The sequence below is a fragment of the Pezoporus wallicus genome, unplaced genomic scaffold (genome assembly GCF_028554395.1).
Source record: "Pezoporus wallicus isolate ANWC-B61680 ecotype Strahan unplaced genomic scaffold, APGP_CSIRO_Pwel_v1 contig_5261, whole genome shotgun sequence".
Lineage (NCBI taxonomy): Eukaryota > Metazoa > Chordata > Aves > Psittaciformes > Psittacidae > Pezoporus > Pezoporus wallicus.
The window spans coordinates 8,254,397-8,280,575 of record NW_026642423.1 but is presented as its reverse complement, the minus strand read 5'-3'; the positions used below and the strand labels follow the sequence as shown (position 1 = coordinate 8,280,575).

General features: G+C 39.5%; 1 protein-coding gene across 2 annotated transcripts in view; it reads left to right on the top strand.

The window, feature by feature from the left end:
* OSBPL11 (oxysterol binding protein like 11) overlaps nt 1-26,179 on the top strand; it is a 43,896-nt gene that overhangs the window by 7,908 nt on the left and 9,809 nt on the right. For both annotated transcript variants that reach the window (XM_057430077.1, XM_057430076.1), the window contains exons 3-10: nt 9,838-9,906; nt 10,822-10,997; nt 11,633-11,712; nt 12,760-12,942; nt 17,087-17,288; nt 21,227-21,372; nt 23,380-23,520; nt 25,502-26,000. In XM_057430077.1, the coding sequence (XP_057286060.1) occupies nt 9,838-9,906; nt 10,822-10,997; nt 11,633-11,712; nt 12,760-12,942; nt 17,087-17,288; nt 21,227-21,372; nt 23,380-23,520; nt 25,502-26,000 (1,496 nt within the window). The remainder of the gene's footprint in view (nt 1-9,837; nt 9,907-10,821; nt 10,998-11,632; nt 11,713-12,759; nt 12,943-17,086; nt 17,289-21,226; nt 21,373-23,379; nt 23,521-25,501; nt 26,001-26,179) is intronic.

Genomic DNA, 26,179 nt, shown 5'->3' with positions numbered 1-26,179 from the left:
CTCTCCCCAGAGAGAAGGTGAAAAACAAACTGCATGTGGCTGACTTAATCACATTACTTAATGCAGAAGCAGAAGGCACCAGCTGCTGCTGTTGGGTTATCCTACACATGTTCTTGTGCTGTGCTCATTGTACCATGAAAATTAAGGCCTGTGTGCAAGGACCCCTGTTTACTTAAGGTCGTTGCCTTGACATGCACTCTGATCACCTGCCAGTACTGATGAATTATTCTTGTAGGGGGTCACTGCTTGCTGGTAATGCTGCCAGACAACTTTTCAGGGTGCTTGTGAAGCTTGTATTTTTTCAGGTTTTCTGTACTGTGTGCCTAAGGCTGAAATAGGAGGGGAGGGCAGGCTGAAGTGGGATGGGAGAAGTGTTGTTTCTTTAAGACAATTGATTTGACAACCTACTTTGGAGCAGGGGGCAGGCTTTTTGCTACAGGTATGCATTTTTATTTTTTCTTCCCAGGTATAAATTCATGAGTTTTTGATGAGGCTGCAAATGTTTAAAATCTTAATTAACATTTAGGCAGTGACAGATCAATTTCCCAAAGAGCCCAGTTTGCGTTGGGAAGTTGGTTTTATTCATTGCAGTGGAGATGTAAGAGAAAGTGTGAGATCTGCTGGGCAGAGCTGCAGGATGCTATATTAAGGAACTGATTTCTGACCCTGGCTCTGCTTCCTCTGTGATAACAGTCATATTGTTTAAGCTGTTTTTCCCCTGTAATTGCTAACTGTGTGTTCCTCTTTCTCTTGGAGGCCTAGTTTGAAACAGTTGGCTCTGATTTTGCAAAACTTTTGCAGGGTCACAGATGCAGCTGAAATCAGCAAAAGCTGTGATTTGAATGCATGAATAAAACAATAATTAGGCCACAACTATCTCAAAGTTAGAAAGGCTGAAAATTCATTGTGCGTCAGTTCTCTGTGTGTAAAATGGGGTGATAATGTCCTTGTCCTTTTTTTGTTCAGTACATGATTCCTTCATAAATGTTAGTCACAAGCACAAGAGAAGAAAATCTCAAGGAAACTCTCTTTATTAGTGCCTGACTGCCAGATGAATAATGCCTGATGCTTGTTGCACAATGAAAATGAGTGGTTTTGAATAATTCCTTGTCTGGGAGCAACTGTCTACTCAAAGCATGAACCTAGAAATATTCCTGCTCTTTTTAAGTGTTGTCATAATCACAGGTGGTTAACACATATGCTTTCTTAATTAGAGTTTAAACCTTCTGAATACCTTATGCCTCAATTTTAATGTAGAAATATTTTTGATTTCTCTATATACAAGAATTATAGAATAATTTGGGACGGGAATGACCTCTGGGAAATCTCTAGTCCAGCCTCCTGTTCAAAGCAGAGCCAGGTCAAAGTTAGAAGAGGTCATTTAGGGCCATTATTGAGTTTGGGGCCTCTCCAAGGATGGAGATGCCACGGCCTCTCTGGACTCCTGGCCCAGGGCTTACCCCTCTCTTTTTGAAGGATTATTCGGTGTGTCAAGCAAGGAATTTTGTTTTGTTACAATTTGAAATTGCTGCTGCTTGCCCTTCTGCTGTGCATCTCTGAAAAGTCTGTCTCCATCTTCTCCCTGTGTAGGGGAGATAGTGGTGAGACCCCCCCCCGTAAGCCTTCCCTGCTTCTAAAGAAGGCTGAACAGACACAGGTCCCTCAGCCTGTTCTTGTCTGGCACAGCATACCTAGCTTGCACTGATCCATGGGTTAGTCCGTCCCAGGCACAAGGCTTTGCATTGCTTTTGTTGAAGTTCAGGTGGTCTTACTCAGCCTGTTTCTCTGGACAGTTGGGATCTCCTGGAAAGGCAGCCCACCCTACTACATCCCATAAGTTTGATCTCACCCAAGAGGCTGCAGAGGGTGGATGCTGGTCCATTGGCCAGCTCTGAGGCATTTAGCAGTATAGACCCCTGAAGTGCAGCACTTACGACTGCTAGTTAGATTTCAAACTATTGGCTGTTGCTTCTAGAGTCTGCTGGTCCATGCTTTTTTTTTGCTTGTGTTGTACTTCAGGCTTATGTCTTTCCGAATATTTAGTCAGTTAAGTGTGTTCTTGCTTGCTTTGAAGGTGGTAATAATTATCTTCTGTATTTAATCTGAAGTGCCTCAGAAAGGGTTAAAAAATAATTTAAAAGGCAAGAGGCTTATTTGGAGTAGCTGATTGGTGTATTTACCTTCCATTTAATATCCAGTGTTTTATTGCTACAAAGTCCACAATGGTAGTGTGTAATTATTGATACAATATTTTTAAGGTCATAATCACAAATATATCTTCAAACTGGAAGGTCGTATATTTGTATTTGTGATATGGTAGGTGGTACGAGACTAGAAGCAGACCAAGATGCCTTGGGATTGAATGTGTAGTAAGCTAAACAATGTTGAACTGTGCTTAAGAGTAATTAAGCGATGCAGAGATTTGCTCCACCTGTTTCTGTAAATGGCACTTACCAAGGTCCCCTGCTTTCTGAGGTGGTGTGGGTAGCAGGTAGTCCAGAATTGCAAAGATGCTCATCCATCAGCATGTTTGCCTCACTTATGCCAGTATGTTTGCTGGGCAAAGTAGCTTTAATTTGACTGCTTGAATTTTCTGAAACTAGACTTTAAGGGAAGGTTTTGGTAACAATAGTATGTGAAACTGTATTATAGCTTGCTAATGTAAATTGATAATGTGAACAGTAACAAAACTATAGGCAACAGTCTTTCTCCAGAGGTATCAAGTGGAGAGTTTAGACCTTTTGAGGTGTCCAGTTTTTGTGTGCTCCAGCTCTAAAACATTGTTGGCTAAATTTACAGTTATTTTTCCTCTGGTAGTTTGAGTAGTAGTTATCATTGCAGAAAAATCTGCAGGGCTGGCTATTGACTCTTGTGTCCAGCTTCAGTTCTATTATGCTGACACAAATCCACAAATAAGCTGTATGTGAGTGGGGTTCTTGCTGACTTGAGGTGTTCAGGTATGTGCAAGAGAAATTGGTTAGCTGAAGCTCACTGTGTTTTTTTTCCGGGCAGATGTATTTTTAAAGCTAAAGAGTTCTCTAAATGATAAAGTAGTTAAATAATCAGCTTAACAGTGGTCCAGTGAGAGCAGTGTTTGCTACTTATTACTTAAATATTCTCTTTCTTTTTTCTGTTGCTAACCTATAGAAGCATTACAATACATTTCCATTTGTATGTAATAGACCTGTGACATTAGTGCATGAAAGGGGACAATCAAATGCAAGTTTAATTAGGATGGTTTTTAAAAAAAACCTGTATGCTTGATTTGTCATTCCCTTTGGAACTAGTATTGATAGAAAATTTGGGTACAAATGCAATGGCCATGTTGGTAGCAGGGGGCTGGGGAGGCTGAGCAGTGGGAGAACCCCTCATCCTGGGACAGGAAGCCTGGTCTGCAATGTGCCAGGCTCATGGACAGCAGATTTCAGTTCTGCTGCACCCTTCCTTTGTGCAAGCCTGCCTTTCTCTTCCAATGCATGTCTCTCAGGAGTTTACAGGAGTACATGTTAAGAGAGGGTTTTATATCTAATGAGGATGTGTGTGTCACTAGCATGCTTGTAACCAAGTGGTATTCTGAAGCATCCCCAGGGTCTCTTGTTCTTGTCATATTGTTGAACCTTTTTCCCTTGCATTTGTTGGTTTCTAAACTTAAAATTGAGTAGTCAAACACATGAGCTGAAGAGCAGGAGCTTTGCTGACCCTTTATCATTGACTGTAGGGCACTGCTGATGAATGAAACAGCAAGGTTAGTTTTTTGCTCTTGCAAGGGGAGATTTATTTATGGAAAAGCAGAGCAAATTTATTGATACAGGTACTCTGTAAGCAACTTATGCTTCTGTCTTACCTTGTTGGGCATATTGGGGAACCTGCTCTTGCATGAATGAGCCGTGGCACTGGAGTGTGCTTAATGTGATGGTAGTTTCCTGGGAGTAAGTGATCTTTGCAGTTGCACAAGATATGTCCAAAGTTTCTCTTGCTGATACAGTTTGGTTTTTTTTTTCCTCTTCTGCACCCTTCCTCTCTGTTTAACGGAAAGGGGAATCAGTGTGTTGTAGATAAGCACTTCACAGTGGTTGGTGGTGAAGAAGGGAGCTATTGCCAACAGTGAGTCTCTGGGCAGATGGAGATGAACATGTTCAGTGAAAATGGTTATTGCTTTTTTCAAACTGCCTAGTCAAAACCACTCATTGGTTTGTGCTGCTGAGATCCTGTTTTCTTTCTTTCCTTTTCTTTATGCTTTGCTAGCTTTTAAGCTGATGGCAGTCTCTTTCACCAGGTTTTCACATCTTTCTGTGAGCTCAGTAGAAGGGAGCCTCTTCTGTAGTCCAGGGCCTGAAGGCACTGTTGTAACAGCAGTGGTGGCAGCTATGGAAGCTGGATCCCCCTCCAGGACTCCTCCCTGACATCTGCATAGGCTCCAGTCTTTTGGTCATCCTTCCTGCTGGAAGCAAATACACATGTACTCAGCAAATCCACTTGACTCGAGTCAAGCCTTACACAAATTGGGAAGCCTTTGGCTGCTGCGTTTTCTGTTCAAACAGCTGTTGGGCCTTCAGAGACCTGGCTGCTCAAAATATACCACGTGGTGCTGTCTGTGTCCCAGTAAAATTAAAATCACCAGAAGGGCAGCCTTGGAAGTTTTCAGTAATTGCTTTCTAGGTGGGTGTAATTTTGCGCTACTGCTAGCGGTGACCTGTTTGTGTGGGGCTTCCTAGGGAGAGCTGCACTGTGCAGGGCATGAAAAAAGGGCAGGGAGGCCTTCCACATTGCTGTTTATTCTTGCAGAAAATGTTGGCCCAGCCCTTGTCAGGTGTGAGCCTGAGTGTCTTGGCTGAAACTCCTGAAGGATGTCATTCTGGGACTGCTGTTCCTCAGCACCTGCATTCAAGACTTGGATGCTGCTCGTAAACAGGATGAGGGGGGAATTTGGCCCAGTTATCTCATTCCTCCCTCAGGGCAGGAGATCACCCTGCAAGGCACTGGCAGCTGCTGCAACTGAAGAGGCATGCTAGAAAAGCACAAATAAACAATAATCCTTTGTGAATGTTTCATTCTTGTATTTTAGTAGCACTTAGATGTATAGAAATCTGGGTTGTGGTAAACATCTTTAAAGTTGGGGAGGGATAGTTTTCTGGCAAGAGTATGAACTGATTTGTGGTTTTTCATAGTCTTCAGTCACTTGCTTAAAGGGGCAGTTTCAATCCGTCTCTCAATATTTATAAACTAAAGAAGTCTGATAAATGGCCAGCCAGTTAAAGTGGTGCTCAGCCTTGGGGGAGGGGGGAGAAGAAGAAAGAAGGTTTTTTGGGGTGGCAGATATGCCGGGCTGGAGTTGAAATGTACCACGAGTTCCTGTGTAATTTTGTTCCTGGATTGTGATTTGCACAGTATCCTTACTTAAAGTAGTCCACCAAAAGTTAAAATGAAATTTTGGTTTACATCTTGAAGACTGTGACAGGTCTGTTGCAATGCTTAAAGGATGACAAAAAAAACCCCAACATTTGACGGAAGGATGTGAATTTCTGTAGAAATACAGACTTTAGGGGTTGTTGACTCATCATTGCTGAGTTGTTGCTGTTCCTTTGACAACCTGAGACTGCTGTGAAGATTTTGAAAAGCAAGAACAGCATCTTGGCTGTGAAAAGATATACATATCTATAGGTACATGTACATGCATGTAGGCAGCAGTGTGAATGCAAAGGTATTCTTAAAGTTGGGAAGGATGCTGGTGGAGCCAGGCCTCGCTGTCAGCATTGATAAGCTGCTTAGTGTTTAGTGTCGAATTTGCTTCTGAAATCTGTTTTCTAGAAGTTAAAAACCCTACTGTGAGGAATTGTGGAGACTTCTGAAGTACACAGATGACTTTGAAGCAGGTTTTACTGTTGTTTCATTAGAAACAATGCTGGAAAAGGCTTTAAGGAAGATCTTATTATTTTATGAACTGTGTTTATTTGTGAGCAGAGGCAATGCCTGAACCTCAGCTTCTTGTTCTCAGAGTCTACCATCTTAAAAGCTTTCTGTAGTGCTCTGAAGAGCTTTGCTATTAATCCCTTACTAGTGAAATATTACTGGGGTTTTGGGGTTTTGGTTTGTTTCTTGATGGTTTACTTATTATTTTTTTACAGTGTTAGTTGCCTTACACCACTGCTTTAGCAAAACAAATAGTTTAGTTTAACTCTTGCTATGGAGGCACTAATCTTAAAATCATTCAAGAAATGTTATAGTTATAATTCCATGGTATTGTTGCTATAAATAATACTGAGAATGTTTCCTGCATTCACAGGAAAGTACTAGTACTTACCCAGAAGAAGATTAGGAGGTTAGCTGTAGTTCAGTAACAGGTTTGTGTACCGTTACAGGTTCTGACTTTTGTGAAGTACAGTTTGTGGACTGGATTTAAATCTCTGCTTTTTTTTAAGCATATAAAATTGTTACATATTTAAAAATAATCCTTAGTTCAAATGCTGAAAATTCCCTGGCCCACATGGTGTGAGAATTTGTGCTGGGAGAGTATGATTAGTGTTTATAATGTCTGTGTTTTTACTCTTTCATTTGCTTATTTGTTTGCCTTGAGGCCCTTATACCGACACAGGAAAAGTTTTAAACATTGACAAAGTTTTTCATACCCTTCAGACAGGCTAACCCCTTATTTGCACGGGTGCTGAAAGTTTGCCCAACCTTTGGCAGAGTGAAAACTAAATGTATTTATATATATACACACATAAAAGTACAGTCCTTTGGGTTTGTGCAGTTCTGTTGCAAATGTATGAACAGAATTAAGTAGGAAAATAATGAGTATTGTCCAAGAGGCGGCTCATTTAGCAGAGAAATCTGTTCATGCTCCATTTCTTTGGATGCTGGCTTTTCTGGCATTCCCTGGTTTCCCAAAAAGCAAGCCACAGCTCAGTATCTTATCTCTCGCAGCTGACATGTTATATTCCTCCCTTACTGCAGAGGCTAGTCCATAAGGAATCTCTCCCTGGAGCTGATGGTTGTGTGTCTTGGGATGTGCATCACTACTGTTGGGCTCTTCTGTACTGAGGTTTGGCTGTTGGTCCTTAAGTATGTTTCTGTGATCTTATGCAGACCTTGAATGAGGTCTTTTTGCTTGTGAATGGAAGCCTGCTAAATATACTTCTGAGCTTTACCTTGTATATTGAGTTATAGCTCCTTTGTTTGAGATAAAGGGTTTGGGGACCCCTTGCATACAGTTAGGGATTCTGAAACACAGCTGGTCAGTGTGTTTTAATATTATGCACTTGTGTTCACGTTTATACAACATGCTTCTTCCAGATCAGTGGTGTTCACAATGCTGGAGGTGACTGGCTTACTTATCCTCAGTTACTTTCTCAGATTTCCCTGGGGTGCTGTTTTCAGAGTTTTTTGGTGACACTATCAACTTCTGGGACTGCTGAGGCTAGAGATAGGAATTATTGAAGAGGAGGCATTTGGAGAAGTTTGAGTCCAGTCAAAGTGAAAATCCAAGTAGAGAGGAACACGTGAATGAAGGCAAAATGTAGTGAAGTGTTCATTGGATGTGAAGTACATCGCTTAAAGGGCTGCACGCCCTTCTATGGTGACTTTTTGCTTTTTCTGAAGTCTGAAAAAATCAGCTATCTTATCTGTCATGCTCAAAAAAAGTTGTCAAATTATTTTAAGCAAAGACTGTCAGATGAATGGACTTCCATAGGCCATACATGTTTTCATTGCAGTCTAAAGTCACTTTCCTGAATTTTCTTGGTTTCTGTTAAAGGCATCTGTGATTTAGGCAACTTGGTTAATGGGAGAGTGCGGAAGCTCTAGCGCAATTGTGCAGGGCTCTGTATGATGCCTAACTGAAAAGCAAGGGTGAAGCTTGCATTCACTGGAATTGAAAAACAGTTACTTGTGTCTAGAGACAATTTTTGGATGATTAAAACCCAAGCTCATGCATTTTTATAACTACAATCTTATAGTCTTCAGCTAAGTTAAGACAGCAAGTCTAAAGTGTACTTCCCTTATATGCCAATTATAACAAATGAGAAGCATCTGAAGGGTGAATCTGGTTGTATCTCCTTTAGCATTTTTCTATGTTTAAAATGTATCGTAGCCTGAATACCCTCTGCTCTCCCTGGTTTTATTTTTATCTATAGGGTTGTTTTTTTTTTTTTATCTCTAAGTACCACTTAATGAGCTATTAGAAAGTAAATTCCTCGATAGTCCTGCTGGCTGCTCTCCATTGCAGGATATTACTGCAATACTGATTGCTGCAGAAGCTAGAACACAGTTTTGGTTTAAGTGTAACATTAAAAACAAGCAACTTGTTTTTTCTTCAAAAATGTGGATTCTTGCCTCTCTTCTTTGAATAGTAATACTGAATGGCCGTGATATGGCAGTTATTTATTCTGAGGTTATCTTCAGTACTGTCATCCTAAATACCCTCCTTTAGGATGAAACTTAGTGTAATATATTTGTCTAATTGCCAGATGTCTAATTAATCTGGTGATACTGACACTGTCTATAAATGAGATACAGCAGCTTCAGTTATTATTTGAAAGTTAACCCCAGTACTTAGTCCAACTATATGCAACCAAAACCCACTAAGGGAGATGATCTCTAGGCTCTGTTAGTCCCATTTTCCCCATCTTTCCACTTTTGCTGATAGGGAGCTACTTTGATCTCTGTAATGACCAAGACAGGCTGCTGCTCCAATAGTCTTTGAATAATTGTCATTTAATCTTCAACATTAACTGCAAGCTACAGAAATTTTAATTTAAAATATGAATAAGATGGGTTTAATACAAGTTTTTTTTTAAAGCAAATAGTTAATGTCTGTTATTTGGGTCATTGTTTCACTTCCTCATTGGAATAATAGGAACTTTTTTCTCGTGCTGGACCTTAATGTCTACCAAGAGTATGTTGTTCAGTGTAGGATTATGCCCTGCTGTAAGAGGCAGGGGCATTGAGGTGTAATTTCTAGGATTATGGGAATGTGCGGTGTACAGTAAGTATTTAAACTTGGCTTTTAAGATGTGGTTGGTTTCTAGCCATAAGACTTGTAAGCCTTATGTAGGACAATGGATGTTTTTTGAAAGCGGTAATGGGGTTTTGCCTGTAGTGTGCTATTAAGCCTTTCTGCTGAATGGCTCAATGGATTCTCATTTTTGGTGGGTAGTGGATGTTACAAGTTGCAGCTCTGAAAGAGAAATAACCTGATTTTCCTGCCAGGCCAGAGGAGGAGCTGTTTCAACTCCTGCATCAGATTTTGTAATATCTTGATGTGATCTGCACCTGCATGTTGTGTTCTGTAGGAACATCTGCTCAAGAAAATGACTGTTTATGTACTTGGGACAGGTTCTGGGCATTAAGGATAAATAAAAGCACACTGGTGTAGGAGTATCTGGTGACTGGCTTTGGCTGGTGACCATGATCAAGGTTCTGTTAATGAGCTAATGAAAGTTAATTTTGTTCACAAGTCGAAGAACAGAAAGCTTGCTTAGAGGAGGGAGCAGGAAACAGAAGCAACATGGATACTAAGTCCTTAATTACCTAAAACTAATACAAATGTGTCCAGAAATGCCTGCTGAATGAAACTCAAGTATAGGTAAAACCAGTTGTGCCTTGAAATTATTTGGAGTTTGGTAAGTCTGGTTAAACAATCTTGTGAAATTATCTTGGAATCAAGGCTGGAAAATCTGTTAAGTGTTGGTAGCTTTATTAAGATGGTAGTGCCATTCTAAATTGAAAATATAAATTCATTTTCTGAGAGTAAATAGCAATGAGCAAAATCTGGGGAGATCTGAAATTTGTTTGGTATTGTCCAATTGCTTTTCTCTTTTTCCCCCTTTTTTTTAATAGTGATCACATGGAAAATATTTATGGCTACTTAATGAAATATACGAATCTTGTCACTGGTTGGCAATATCGGTAAGTTTTTTCTGGTGCTTCCTAGTAATGTTTTTGCAGCATCTAAATGAACATATTTCAGATATTTTAAATAATACTTGTATTTCCTTTTTATTAGACAAACATTATGAAAGAGTTATGCTTTTCTCAATGTAGATTATGCTAATGTGTAGATGAATAATACTTGTTTTAAAGCATGAATAAGAAAAAATGTGTAGGCAGTATGAAGCAGTTAACTGATTTGATGGCTTAGAACTATGTGTTGATTTTTTTTTTTTTTTCTCCTTTTCCATTAAATAGATTATTTTTGTTGGTTTTTTTTTCCTGTTAAGTCTTCAGCTTAGTGCTATTCACATTCATACCATCGTACCATTTCTTTTTTATTAAGACCTCTGTGCTGAAAATTCAGGCTCTGCAAGCTTTTCCCCATAGTTCCCCAGGTTGTCTGTCTCCTCTGGAATAACTTCATTTTCTTTGACAGGTGAAACAGTCTGGTCAGGCTACCTGCTCCATGCTGTTTCTAGAGCAGCACAGTGAAACCAAATTAGTATTGGAGAGACAAGGCATATCACGCTGGCCAAATTGCTGTGTTACCAGTGGAATGCCATGACTTGTGTCAATACACTTACTGTCAAATTCAGTTGAGATTGAATGTAGTTTGAGGATGTATTAAGCCTTAGAGATTCAGGATATTCTTTTGATTTCCAAAATTTTGGAACAGCACTCTTCTGTGGGCACGCTGTTCTGTTGTGTGATCCCTGGCCTCTATGGAAAAAAACTGCTAAGAATTTAATTTTTGTGCAGTCTTGCTGGGGACATAATTCGTATGTTTGGGGTCGTACTGACTCAGGTCTTTTAAGTCTCAGCCTCGTCTGTGCCAACTCGTAATGAAAGTTCTAACTTCTTCCAGTACCTTTTGCTTTGTTTTCATTGCAGATTTTTTGTTTTAAACAATGATGCTGGTCTGCTGGAGTACTTTGTGAACGAGCAGTCTAGACATCTAAAGCCCAGGGGTACCCTGCAGCTAGCTGGAGCTGTAATTTCACCCAGTGATGAAGACTCTCATACATTTACAGTCAACGCTGCCAGCGGGGAGCAGTATAAACTCAGAGGTAGGACCTGGGTTCTTGTGCAAGGGATTCTTCCATTAGAGAGCACTCCTGGCTCCCGTCTGTAGCTGCTCTGCTGGGTTTGGTTGCATGGAAAAGCAAGAACTTGTTTCTCAGACTGATGCAGTGAGAATTACATGTGAAACTTTAATCCTGTTCTTTAGTTAGAAACTGTCCTTCCTTTGGATAGTTCCATACTCTTTGAGTGTGACTTTCAGAAGACCACAAACTTCAGATGTGTAGGTTGGGGTTTACTCTTAATGTATAATGTCCTTTAATTGATTCAAAATGTTCTAAATCATTGTAGGTAACAGTACTGTGTAGATGCTTGCGTAGAACTACATTTTTCCTAATGTTCAGTTTGTTAGCCTTCTTGTGGTGGTTATAGAAGTCCATTCTCTGATTTTTGTAGGCTGTGGAAATCTGGGCTTATAGCTCTTTATGTCTATATCTAATATCTTGTATCTCTTATATCTGTATCTAACATCTTTTAGTATTTCTTCCCTTGAAGACTTGCTGTCGCTTTCTAATTCAGCGTACCATACTCTTATTCCAAGAAAATAAAAAAAAGCAGTCTTTTTTTGCCCATGCTTTGAAATGTCTTCATTTGCATAATCCTTTTGGTTTGCTTTTATTAGCTACTGATGCTAAAGAACGTCAACACTGGGTTAGCAGACTTCAGATATGCACACAGCATCACACGGAAGCTATCGGAAAGGTATTGTATGACTGCTATTTTTGTGGGCAGAAATAAGCTAGGCAGGTGGTAGAACTGCAAATACTGCTGTCCTGTTACCTCAGACAGGTACTGCAAAAGGGCATGTATGGTTGGGTTTGAATCTTAAATCAATAAATATTTTTCTGACTAATAGTTGACTTGTAATAGAAATAATCTTTAGGAATGAAACAAAGTGAAGTCCTTTTGTCCCTGAAGACCTGAATGGTCCTTCCTGAGCAGGTATCCGTGAGCAGGTATTGGAAGCAGATGAAAGATGAGATCTTATCCCAGAATTCCTAGATGTTTTGCATTTTTTAATGGGTGAGGAAACAGGTCTTCAGTGTTATTGAATCCCTTCCATTTTGGGAGCTTTTCTTTTTAATGTTTTGTTGTTTGGTTGGTTGGTGGTGTTTTTTTTTAAGCCACTCAACATCCCACAAATACATTTAGGATTAATTCCCATGTTTGAGAAGCAAGTCCTCAACTCTATATCTGAGGATTGTTGCTTCCATTTGCTAACCATGTGATAGTTCTAAATATAGTGTATTTCACAGAACCTCCCAGTTACTGTAGCACCTATTGTGATACCTGAATAAAGCCTTGCTTTCAAGATAAGATCAACATCTTGTAGGCTTTATTGTAAAAGACATGTTCAATGAATAGTTCCATATGAAATCCCATTCTCTTAAATGCCAGTTATATTTTTGCAAGATCTGTTAGGAGTCAGTTTCTAGTATTGTTGCACATCAATAAATAAAATCAGTTAGTCCTCCCATGGCCTGATTTTCAAGTCAGAGAATTGGTACATATTGATCAATCTCGTTTCACAGATTGCTAATAATTAGGATATAAAACAGGGCAACTGTTAGCAGATAGCACAAAATATTTTGTCATTTGCTACTAATATATTATTAGGGCTATATCATCTGTCCTTGTTCTATAAAAAAAAAGAATTAAACTGTTCTACTGTGTCTGTCAAATCAGAATATTTGCTGGTTATTAGGAATTAATTGTAAATCTTTCTCAATATGCTTATTTATTCACTAGAACAATCCTCCTCTGAAATCTCGCAGCTTCTCTCTTGCATCCCAAGGAAGTGCCAACTCTCCTGGTGTGCAAAGAAGACCGAGTCAAAATGCAGTTTCCTTTTTCAATGTTGGACATCATAGATTGCCAACTGGAAAAAGAGTTCCTATTATGCAGCCAGATCACCTTGTAGATGTTAGAGAGGTTTGTATGCCTTAAATTATCTTATATTCTTTTGAAAGAGCTGTCCTATTATTGGTAGGATTGTAGAGAAACTCGCTATTCTTATTTGAATATATTGTCAATAGCATGTCCTAAGCTATTCTTGCGTAGCTGTGTGAGAATAAGTAACTTGCCTTGAATAATTGTAGAAGTGTAGAATTATGTAGTTTATATTCTGACTTTTGTACTCTGCAATAATATCCTCATGCTCAAGGTCGAGCTTTGCATGTTCTCCTCATCCTTGCAAATCCTAGGACTTTAGTTGACAAGGGAATATCCTTAAGGAAGTACAGCATCATGTACTATGAAACTGTTATATACTGTTTTCTTCCCATGTCAAGCTGTAGAAGAATGGACTAAGCTGTACCTGTATCTCCTGTAACTAAGCAGAAATGGGTCATGATTGATGTTTAAGAATGATACTACTTTCTGGTATGCTAATTCATGTGGACAAATTGTCTAGGGATTAATGTGACTCAAAAAAGAGCAAAATAAAATGAGCAATTAAGAAGAGTGCTTTTTTCCATCTTGACTGATATAATGAACTGACTGCTGGTTGATTTAGCTTGTGAATATTTACAGGGTAGATGAGGCAAATCTAAAGATAATAGTAAAAGAGAATTTGTTGCTGAATTTCAAACATGTTTTAGTAGTAGCGTTTATTAATGTTTATTTTAATGTTAGCAGTGTAATAAGTGTAGCATGATACATTTCTTGGCAAAAATTTCTTGTGGAGGGCTTTTTAATTTAGCAAATAAGGATCCATGAAGTGCAAATAGTTAGAAATTGAACTTGGATAACCTGGGATAGAGGAGTGCTATGTATTGTGAGCATCATTAACCTTAAAATATGTGGCTAAGTAAAATAATGTGGTAAGTTCATCAATGGGGAGCTGTAAGTAGATATTGAAAATGCTTTCCCTGGTGTGGTATGTTGCCATCATCGTTGTTCGTTGATTTAAATCGAGTGCTGTGGCATAATTACTTGGTAGTCTAGACAAGGTGACTGCCTCTTTAGACTTCAGAATCTGTGAAAATCTCTGTCCACAGCAGACTGTTCTTGTAGATTGCTGCTGCCATCTTGTTTGTATCCTCTAATAGCAGTAAAAGTCTCCTAGTGCAAAGGCTTGTGAAGTCCTGTCAGATACCTAGGAAAACTTCAACTGGCGTCCCTGTGGCTCCTGTTTTTCATGGCTTTTAACTTTTTGACTTTTCAAATGGCAGTATGGCATTCAAAATTTGAGGGAGGAAAGAGGAGTGTGTGTGAGCTGGCGCACTGAAGCCGTGGCTTGAATCCTCTAATTGAGATTTTCACTGGGTGGGAAGTGGAATGATTTTTCTTAGCACTGTGAAGAGCGCAGAAAACTATTCATGTTCCCTTTTGATTGTTACTGAGTTTAGTGACACAGCATGATTATTATTTATCAACTTAAATGTTTTGACCTGTACAGATGGAGACTCCTCCATAACAGTAGCTTTTCTGAATGTCAGTTAGTTCGCTTATTTTATTTTATTTTTTTTTAAGATATAGTGAAAAAATTAACAGGCTGGTGCATGCCTGTTACACTTGAGCATGATACAGCTTGAATACTTACCAATTCAGTTTGAGAAGCTGTGGGAAGAGCAGCTTCCTCTTCAAAGGATCTGCTGCATGGTGACTTTTTTTTAATTGTATTTCTTCTTTTTTTCCTCCATAAATTGCACTATTGTTGAGTCTTGTGTCAGTCCCTTTCCTTTCTACTTCCCCTTTCTCATGGCTGAATACATGTCATGCTGATTTGGATACCCTGCACAGCAGGAGATCTAAGAGAATCTTTCTGCTGACTTCCACTAAATGCAGGTGTCTGTGTTTGAGAAGTGAGAACTACAGCCTGTGTATTTGATAGGTTTTGAGGGTTTAATCGCAGTGCTTCTTCCTCCCCGGCACTATTTTTTTTTTTTTTTTTTTATTTAACAAATCTAAGTATATAAGCAGGAAAAACTTAGGAATGTGTGAAGTGTGTCCTTTGAACTCAGTGCTGAGCATAGCATGGCTTGTCCTGTTGTTTGGCCTGGTCCTGGAATGAAGTGCTCGGGTGCTACTACATAGTAAATTACTAAGAGTGAAGATCACCAGAAGGATTGTAGCTATTTGTCAACTAATTATCTGTCGTCTTTATTTTTTTTATTTTTTTTTTACATCAACAGAGTGTTTCAAAGTATTGGAAAACCTTGCACACAAAGACTTATATTTGCGACTGGAAGAAAATAAGACACATGTTCTGATAGCAACTGGTCTGTTTGCATAGGCAAGGCTATACAACTGTTTTACTAGCTTTCTGCCCTGTCTTCTTGGGACATGCTAAAGCTGGCTGTACATAGTTAACTCCACTTCCAAAGAGCCAATGCTCTGTAAATTCAAACCATAGTATGTGTCATGGTTTAAGTCCAGTCAGTAACTCAGAACCATGTAGTCGCTCCCCTCCCTTCCTTCTGTCCTGCTCCCAGAGGGATGGGGAGGAGAATTGAAAGAATGTAACTCCCACGGGTTGAGGTAAGGGCAGTCCAGTAACTAAGGTGTAACACAAAACCACTACTGCTACCACCAATGATAATACTAATGATAAGGGAAATAACAAGGGAAGAGAATACAATCGCTCACCACCCGCCGACCGATACCCAGCCTGACCTGAGCAGTGATTTAGCCCTTCCAGGTAACTGCCCCCAGTTTATATAGCGGGCATGATGTGCTGTGGTATGAAATACATTTTTGGTTAGTTTGGGTCAGGTGTCCTGTCTCTGCTTCCTCCCGGCTTCGCCTCCTCCCTGACAGAGCATGAGACTCACAAAGTCCTTGGTCAGGCTAAACATGGCTAAGCAGCAACTAAAAACATCGGTGTTATCAGTGCTGTTCCCAGGCTGAAAGTCAAAAACACAGCACTGCACCAGCTACTAAGAAGGAGAAAAAAATGACTGCTACTGCTGAACCCAGGACAGTATGCTATATAGCCAAGCCCTAAAATGTTCCAAATACCACATACCGTGAACTTGGAAGAATACGTTATTGCTCAAGTATTTATTGCATAAAACACTAAAAGGGAAAGGGATTGCAGGCAAAGGTACTAAAAAAAATAAGATACTGCATGAATGCATCTCAGATTCTTTAAAGAAATTCTTCTGCTCTGCTAAATCAATCTGGTTTCACATTTAACTTAACTGCCAGAACACGTTATGATTGCAGAGTTGTGCTGTCCAGTTACATTAGTGCTGTTTGTTGTACCTCCCCAGAAAAGGGACTAGTACATACAGGTTGCTTTCATCCCTGCGATTCAAAATCGGGCAATAATTTGCTTCTGTGAGTACAAAGAGGAAAGTATGGAGGGTTTTGGAAGACTGCAGTGTGCGGGTTGATGGCTGGTGTGCTTTGCCGCTATACCTCTTGCAGGCAAATGTGCTGTTGCAGGTTCTGTGATGTAGGGGTGTGTACCTCGGTGTGAAGGAGGGAGAGCAAGGGGGACCATGACAATGGAGCAGCTGTAATTTGAACACAGAATGACAGTGAAAATCCTTCTCTCCCCCCCCGGCAAAGTAAATGTTGAGATAGCAAACCTAAGTGTGATGGCAGTGCAGACAATAAAGGAGAGCTAAACTGAGTGATATAGGTCTTTTCCTTTAAAGTGCTGGATCCCTTCTTGTAGGGTATAAAAAGATCTCGATATCTATGGGTAGTACCTCATTAGATCCTCTTCTAAGCTGTGCAAAACACAGAGCTTAATTACTCCTCACACAGAGTGTGTGTGTGTGGTTTCCCCCTCACCCCATCCTTATCAAACAGGCATGAAAGTGTTTAATATTCACTGCAGCAAATATCATGTTCAGATTCCTCTTTGCCTTTTTCTTTTTTTAAGTCACTTTGGTATTTTGTTGCTTGTTAACAAGGTATGATGTATTGCCATGGGAATTTCATCATGCACTTAATGACTCTTTAGTAGCTGCATCAAGGAAAAAAGCACATTTATCTTTACATACATCTATTATCTTACAGTTTTATTATCATCATAAAATCATTTGGGATTCTCTGTGCACAGCTAAACCTGTATCACGCAACACACTTCCATGACCTGATAAATAACTGCTTTGTTCGACAGATGATGTCTCAGGCTGAGGGCCAGCAGAGAGACTTGATCAGGAGCATAGAATGCCTTCCCGTCTCTGGTCACCTTACATCCTTGGATCAAGACCTGTTAATGCTCAAAGCAACTTCCATGGCAACTATGAACTGCTTAAATGACTGTTTCCATATTCTCCAGTTACAACATGCTTCTCAACAAAAGGGATCCTTACCAGCAGGTGGGTATAAATGCTCGCAAAGAGGAAAACTCTGCAACAAATATGCATCCTTTCCTTCTTGCATAATTGCTTGTTCTACTCCAGTTTCCCATGGGCAGAGAAAACTGCCAGCTGCCTGGTTTGTTGTGAGTTTTTCCAGAGTTTGACTTGCTAGCACTGGGTAAAACTCCATGCATGTTGTAATTTTTTTATCATTTATTCTATCAAGAAGGGTGCAGCAGCAGTAGGTACGTAAACGTAACATCTAATTGTTGTGGAGCATCTTGCAACAGAATAAAGTACTTAAAGGTACCACAACAGGAAAGCTGCTTTTGCGATGTAACTGTCCACTCAAGACCAATAATAGTAAAGAGGAAACGTTAGGCAATTGCATATTCTAGGGTATGTGGTGTCCAGTACAACTCTGTCAGATGTCATGCTTTTCTGGCTTTTTTTGCACAGTAAATACCTATTATAAGTTTTCACATACGTGTAGCTTTCATTTCTTGTTAAGCATTATATTTTTAAGCTCTACATTTGCACAGGTTATTATTAATACTGTTTATGTATTGGTATTCTCATTTTGAGTTAGTCCATGTTTTAAACTGGGAGGTTGAGTGTTGCATTCCATTCTGAGGTCAGAATAGACTTGTAGGCAAATTCAAATTCATTAAAGGTACAAAAAAAAAGCGGGTGTGTGTGTGTGCAAAAGGCAAAAACCCCCAAACAAATCTAACAACCCCAAAAGCCCACCAAAAAAATCTGCAAAAATCCCAAACCAACAGAATGCATTTCTTTAACAACCACCCCCGAAACCTTCTGCTAATGGTTGGGTTATAATATGAATTCACAGACAGCAAACATACACATTGCTGCCTTTACGCAGTCGGTCACGTCTGTGCAAGTAGGTGCTTACCAGAATCATTCTACTATTTTGTGTGCAGTGTATGGATCTGAATATGTTCTTTCCTGATTGTAATTTTTTTTGCATCTTATTGTGATTTTTTTTTTTTTGTGTGTGTGTTTACTTTGTGGCTTTTTGTAAACAAAAAGCTTTTGAGGATTCTCAAATACTTCTCTTACACAACAGATACGATAGGGTGAGTATGTAACAAACTGTGCTCAGAAGTTGTCTCTTACTTTATCTTTCCCATATTCCTCTCATATTTGTGGTACTTGCTTTGCCAGTGCATGTTATCTCAGAGCTGTAACTGGTTTAGCTTCTAAGATGAAAAAATCTTTTGTGTAAGAGTATAAAAACTATATAAAAAATTACCACATGCATTAATGAATCAACTTTTTTGCTGTATTTAAGTTCAAAAATTTAAAAACTGAAAAAAATTTAAAAAATGAAAATCCAGATGGCGCCTCTCCAGATCTTTGAATGCTGAAGGTACTCACACTGAGAAACCTCTTCCAATTCCCTCAGTTTTTTGTTTAACTATTGATGCATAACTGTGGGAGGTGCACATCAGAAGTCTTTCTGGTTAGGCATTTTTGTGTGTGTGCTACTAAGGAGGGTTTTTTTGACCCATTACTGTATTTGGGGAAATAAGAAGGGTCCAGTGAGCATTGTAATAACTTACAAGTAAGATATTTTTTGTGTGTGTGTTTTGTTGTTTTTTTACATTTCTTTAAGCTATGCAGGGAAAAGTTCAATTCATCTGACTGCTGTTCGGTTGGTATCTGCTTCTTAATGGCCAAATCTAAAAACTGCTTGAAGATATCAAAATCTAGAAGATTTCTGGTGGCATCCTAAAGAGATGGATGGAGAGGGGAGGAGCAGCAGATTGGATGGTGAATTACTGGGACCAGAGTTAAAATCAGACCATTGAAATAAGGCACTGCAGCCTTCCATTGTCCCACGGGTGTGGCCTTTCTAGAGACACTATAATACATTTGTTCCTTTGAAGGACTGCAGAGAACTTTATTTTAAATCCAGTTAGCTTAGATTTCTCCTTCTGACTAAAGAGTGATCCTTCTCCTTGTGGCCCAGCTGTTGTAGTATTTTCAGTAGGCTTCAGAAGTTCATACAGGAAGGAAAAGGCTTGTGGCTTAATTCAGATCCTGCAGGAGGCATTTCTATATTTAAGTGTAGGAAAACAAAGTGATATAGGAAAAAATGTTGAATGCAGACTGTTTCTATCAAACACACACTAATCCTGCTAGCATCATAAGGGCAGATTGGTATACTTCAGCTAGATACAAGTGGTTGGTGTGCAGCAAGAAGTGATGGTGAAGAGGAGACTTGTCTAACATCATAGATTTAAACATGAAGTGGAAAAAAAAAAAAAAAAATGTTTGGGTCTGCTAGCTTGGTACCTGATGCTAAAAGTGTGTCAGGCAGATGCTTGTCAGGCTTAAAAAAACAAGGATTGTAAAAGATGTAAGTTTGCTATAAATTGTTACAAGACAAAAAAACCATACTGCCCCAACTGCGTAGGGGCAGTAGCTCAAATCACTTAAATCTCCTAGAATATAATAGCCAAAATTAAAAAAAACCCTTAATAATGTTATTTTAGAGGTAGCTGATAGGGAGTATAAAAGGGAAGCTACTTGTTAAATTCAAACTAATATAGAGCGTGGATTGAATGCAGCCTAGAACATGCAATTAGAGATTGTGTTGAAAGCTACAGCTCAGAAAACAGGTGTCATGAAGAGATTTTAAAGATGAGTAAAACCTTTATGAAAAGGTAAGCATGACAGTGACATTGCGCATCTTATTTTTTTACTTCTTCAAAACTTCTGTTTAAATAGATTAAGCTGTTGAGGGATTCTTGTTTCTCACTATGTAATGAATGCATGAGTAATATACTTGATGAAAATAGACTGTCTTGCTGCAGGAAAACGTTGTCTTGTCCCATTTGTAAAGCTGGACTTTTTTGTTGCCACAGTATTTTCCTGGTGGAAATGCTGCTGCATTAAACTCACTCTGCTTGTTGTGGTTGAGGGTTCAAGGCCAGGTTGGGCAGAGCCTTGGGTGACATAGTCTAGTGTGAGGTGTCCCTGCCTATGGCAGGGGGGTTGCAACTAGGTGATCTTAAGGCTCTTTCCAACCTAAACCATTCTGTGATTCTGTGTGACCTAGTTCCAGGTAATAGAGGTCTGGAAATAAAGGATTGTGTATCATATAGGAAGAGACAACAGATACCTCAGTGTCCCTTCTGAGGCACAGGAAACTGCTGTGTGATGGTAGAAGTTCAGGTTTCCTAGTAATTTCTGTGTTTGCAACCCAACCAAGATAGTTTGTCTGTTTGTGTTTTCTTCTGTAAAACTTATCGGAGTGCCCTATACATTTATTAGCCTTTGAAAAAGAATGGAACATTTGTATTATTGATGAGGAACCTGATCTGGTCTGATAAATTAGCTGAGAGTAACCAGAGATGCTGGAATCATCAAGTGGGTAATAGCTTTCCAAGTCCAAGCCTGGCAGCTTTATATAGATATATATTTTTTAGCAACCATTATTTATTCAACAGCGTGTGCTTGCTTCCTTTGCAGCTGAGAATAGACCAGTACCTGCTCCAGAGAAAACACTGGCAACAGAACTTTCTTCTTTAGCTCTTTTTAGTCTAGAACCAAGCTGGGTTTGAGAGCCTGAGAAGTAGTGGGCTGCTTTTTTGGTAGCAGTTAAAGAGAACTGTAAGGGTTATTTGACATTCCCGGTGATACTGGGCTCGTCCTGTAGTATCTGATTACACCTTTCATGACACCAACTAGTTTCCCCAGTCCAAGTTGCATGTATTACAGTTCACCAATCGCAGTGTTTGTGCTAATGATCACTGAAGGTGGTGTCTCATTGCACCACCTTTTGTTTAGTGGCTGCTGAAGGGATTGGCTGCAGGAGGAATTGGCTGCTTTCAGCTTATTCCTTAAAAAATAGCTCTTTTGTGAAAACTGCTGTTTACTGACCTTCCGGAGGATGAGCAAGTTTCAGCGCAAAGTTTCTTTTGCTTCAGGAACAACGATCAGTTGGTTGGAACCGAAGATATCTCTGGCAAACCACTTCAAAAATGGAGCAGCTCAGAATTTCCCAGCAGAGATAAACAAGCCAGCATCTGTCAGAGAAGAGCAGTCCACTGCAGAGCCCTGCCAGCTAACAAGGGTAAGGTAATGTGAATATCCCATTTCTGTGGGGAATTATTTTGAGGAGTATCTGTAAATGTTTCATATTATGTGAAAATGGTGTAATGACAATTTTTCTCATGCTTTCTGATTAGCTGTGTCAGAGGAGGAGTGAGTACAGTTGCAGTAAATGAAACTTCCTCCCTTGCTTTTTCAATAATTTTTTGTTGCTTTCTGTAACTAGCTGTCAAGTAGAGGGAGGCAATTGGGATGGTAATGCAAGGTGTTGGAATAGGCAGTATTCCCTTGCATTTTGATCTAAACCAGGTGGATACTGAAGCACAAAAAACCTAACTGGAATTCATGACCCTCAAAACAGGCCCAAGAAGAGCTGCCTAAGCAGATGAAAGACACACTTGTCAGTCTCCAGCTGTTAAATCTCCCTATCTTTCTTTTCTAGCTCTTGCTGCATCTGTTTTCTTAATCTGAGCAACTGTCATTACTTGACTTCAGGATGGCTTAATGTATTTGAAATACAGCTAGAGTCTGCAGCAGAACTGTCAGAATTGAAGTGCAGTGTACTGAAGTAAAAAAACAGCAGGGATTATGGTAAAGAATGTGTTTTCCTAGATAAGCTAGAAAATCATAATTACATTCTTTTTATGCTAGTTGGTTTCACACAGGTTTTTTGGATGAGAATGTCTTTGTGAAAAGATAGTGTATGGTTGTATGTCTGCAAAACCAAATTGAAATGATTTTTTTTCAGTTGCGTATTATTTATAGATTATTAAATGGATCAGAGTGATTGCTAAATTAAAAAAAAAAAAAAAAGAAACAAGCCAGGACTATGATTTTAAAAATCACTTTAATTCCTTCCTTCTTCCAATAATTACATGAGTTATAGTTCAAGAGCTTAATGTATTTGGGATAGGGCTAGGCTTATCACACCCCTTAGATACTTTCAGCTCCCTTAGATACTTTCAGCTCCCTTATTTATGATAGCATCCTTAGAAAGTTGTCACCAGTGTGGTGCTGCTTTTTTCACCAAACTTTGAGATCTTGTGAGGGCTTGGCCACCTGGCTTTGGTGGTTGAGTGTTCATAAATTTGCCTTGAGCTTGGGCAGCTGTTCCAGGATAAAGGGCTTTGCTTAGGCAGAGGCATATTGCTGCCCTCCGGTGGCATTCAGTGCTTCTGCCCTCTGCGTCTACCTCCCTTCAGCTCTTTGGCCCAGGAGGATGCTGCTCAGAGCCCTGGGAATACCACCATCCCTTCCACCTGAAGTGTTCGACTTTCTCCTTGTAGCATGACAGTTGTTAAAATGGTACTTCTTGGGCTGTCATTGTTAAAATGGTGCTAAAACAATTTCTGCTGGTCTGTCTGGGTGCTTTCGTTATGCAAGCAGACAACCAGAGTGTGTAGTGTGTGTATGTGAGATACATTTTTTGCTAATGTTTATGAAACTCCAGGTTACTTTTCCTTTTTCCTTTACTGTTACATATCAGCAGTAGCAGCAACATTGATAATGCTTGCGAAGACTGGCCTGTTAGATACATTTGGCATTTGGCATGACAGTAAGCAAGTAACTAGGAACTACCACTTGCTACAGCTTTTGGAGTGGTGATGGCAGCACTGGAAAGCTTGAAGTGGTGTGGAATTGGAGGGGTGTTATTGAAGTGGCTGGAATCTCTGCTGGATTTTACTTTGCTAGTTTGGTGTGTGTGTTGCAGGCTAGCCATTCTGTTAGGTCACAAAACTTACAGGAAAACAGGTCATACTTGCTTTTAAATCTTCCCTCCCTGCCTCAACCCATGTGAGAGATGGTGTAGCCTGAACCCTCTAGATGAAATCTGCACTGAGTTATTTTAATGTTCCTTTCAATTCTTCAACTGTTGTTTATGTTGGCAGTAGATTCCATTGTGTTCTGCAGGGGTTTATTTAGTCTTTTTATTTTTAATACATGGACAGTTAAATATAGCATGAAGACTTTTTTACATATTGTCTGGTCAGTCACATCTTTGAGGTGACACTTATGGCTTTTATTCCAGGAACCTGAAGAAATAAATCCCGATGAGGAGCTGGAAGATATCTGTGATAATAAAGAAGATGACCTAGGAGCTGTAGAAGAACAGCGTAGTGTTATCCTGCATCTCTTGTCTCAGCTGAAACTTGGCATGGACTTAACAAGAGTAAGTGACTGAAGCATGAAGACTGGCTGCAGTAAAAGTGAAGTGCCATTTTAAACTCAACTCCTGTACTAAGTGATATTGAGTTTAATATGAAATAGTGGCCAGTAGTAGCTTGCTGTTCTGAGATCCATTGTCCCCGTTTGAGGCAGGTTTTTAAATGAAATGTGGTGAGGGGGTGATTTTCTTTAGTGAAACTGGCTGTATCTTTTCTATAACGTTGTGTTTTCCACTGTGGTTTTGTTGGCTTTTCCACAATGGCCTGTTTTTTTTCCTGTGTTTGCACCTTATTCTTTGTATACAGTTTTCTACAATATTCTCATATTTTTGTCTTTCAGATTTCCTTCCATCATCTTTTTTCTCTAAATAATGCTTTTATGTGCAACTTGCATAACCCTGTATCTGTGTTCATGCTGCTTCTGAAAAGAAATTTTCCTTTGGTTCCACATTATCTATCCTCAGATGTCCGTTTATGCCTCTTTATCCCATTCTCATTTCTGTTTGCTACAGATTTAGCAAGCGGGAGCAAAGTTATAGTGAAGAGAATTGGGTTTGAAACTTGTGCACCAACCTCAAAAGCAAGCAGCTTTGAAAAAAATAACAGTTGCTACTAGACAACTTGGACAGGAAAACTGGGAAAATTAGGTTGCTACCAGTTTATGTTTAGTTCAGTTCTGTGAATACTTCTTATCATGAGCACTAGACACTAATAAATCAAAACTGGGTTCTACAGTAGTATGGAGTGAGGAAAGCACTCACTTTCTTGGAATTACAAATTAGAATTATTTTTTCCCAGCGATGTGTTTTTGAGCACTAGCTGCTTGGCCTCTAGAAATACTTTTACTGTGGAGCTTACATTTCATGGTTTTGGGGGGGATTAGGGGGAAAGGTGGCAAAAAGGGGCCCTGCTGCCTGTGAGCCAAACTTTAAACACCTGCTGCTTAATCAAGAAGTCATTGTTTCACTTCTACTGAAGATTGGATTTGGAGTATCATTTTCTCTTAGTTGGAGCAAATTGTCAATTCTGTCTCCCAGTTGCAATTTTTGGCTGTGTGTGTAGAATTGTCTTCAGTTCAGAGTAGGCAAAGCATTGAAATGGGACAAGCCTGACTTCAAAACAGGTAATGAAGTTGTTAGAATTCCACTTAACTGAAGTGAAAAGCAACTTCAATGTTCCGGGTTGGTGTTGCAACAACATGGCAAGCATATTCAGCTTAACTTTTATGTCTATTAAAAGTCTTAAGTCTGTGCTTTACCTTTCTGAGTGCAGCTGATTTAAACAGACTTTCATGATGTCATGGTTGAGACACCCTGTGTTGCTATTTACAATGGTAGCTACATGAGGTTTGTTGCTGCTACAGGGAAGGAAAAGACTGATGATACCTACAGCCTCTTACTCTACAGTATTGCTCTTGGCCCAGCAAAAAACAGGACTGCTGTTTTTTATAGAGGTGAATGTAACTGGGAAAGTGTAAGGTTGTCTGCTCAGAGGTAGAGGATCAACCTATACTATGTTATTTCTCAGTGATGCTTGCCGTAGTTGCTGTGGTGAGAGACTGCAGGCTCTCAATTGCACTGAAATAGCTTCCCTGCTTTTCTCTCCATTAGACAAAACCTTTCCTAACCTCTGGTCTGAACCTTCCTTGATACAGTTTCAGCTCTTTCCTGCTTGTTTTTCTCCTCCACAGATAATGTGGGACACATTTTCTCTTTGCAGCTCTTTTATGTTTTTTTGAGGGATACTCAGTCCCTTTCCACCTCCTTAGTCCTAATAGTACTTATTGAGCTTTCTTCTCCTTGAAAATGGAGAAGTCCTTTCTGGGACTTCTGATTACTGTATTTTGCTTATATCTTATAAGAGGGACAAGAAAGCTCTGTCTGAAAGTGTGGTATCTAAAATAGGACAGAATCCTCCACCTGAGAACTTCCATTATAAAAATGCCTTTCTCCTTACTAGAGTTTTCTGGATTTTCTTTTACTGCAGGTGGTTCTTCCCACTTTTATTTTAGAGAAGCGATCGTTGTTGGAGATGTATGCGGACTTCATGTCCCATCCAGATCTCTTCATTGCAATCACAAATGGCACTACCCCTGAGGAGAGGATGATCCGCTTTGTTGAGTATTATCTCACTTCGTTTCATGAAGGTCGCAAAGGAGCTATTGCAAAGAAACCATACAATCCAATCATTGGCGAGACATTTCACTGCTCCTGGAGGATGCCAAAAAGCGATGTAGCCACTGATGCTGGCAGTAATTTCTCTGCTCAGTCCCCCTCAGAGCAAGTAACTCTGTCTAAAGATATGGAGGGCCAAACAGAGCTGGACTACTATACAGTAAAATTTGTAGCTGAGCAAGTGTCCCACCATCCTCCTGTCTCAGGGTTTTATGCTGAATGTGTAGAGAGAAAGATGTGTGTTAATGCCCACGTCTGGACAAAAAGTAAATTCTTAGGAATGTCAATAGGAGTGACAATGATTGGTGAGGGTAAGTGTAACTTCTGTCCTTTATTCATTTCAGAAGGTTGTTAAAATATTGTTAGTTTGATAGGAAATTTGGTGTTACATTCCTCTGGCGGAAATACAGATGAATGTTGCTCAGTAGTTTTGTTTCAAAGGCTTTAAAAAAAAAATCTGCATGCAGAAGATGTCATTGGGTTTTCAGAT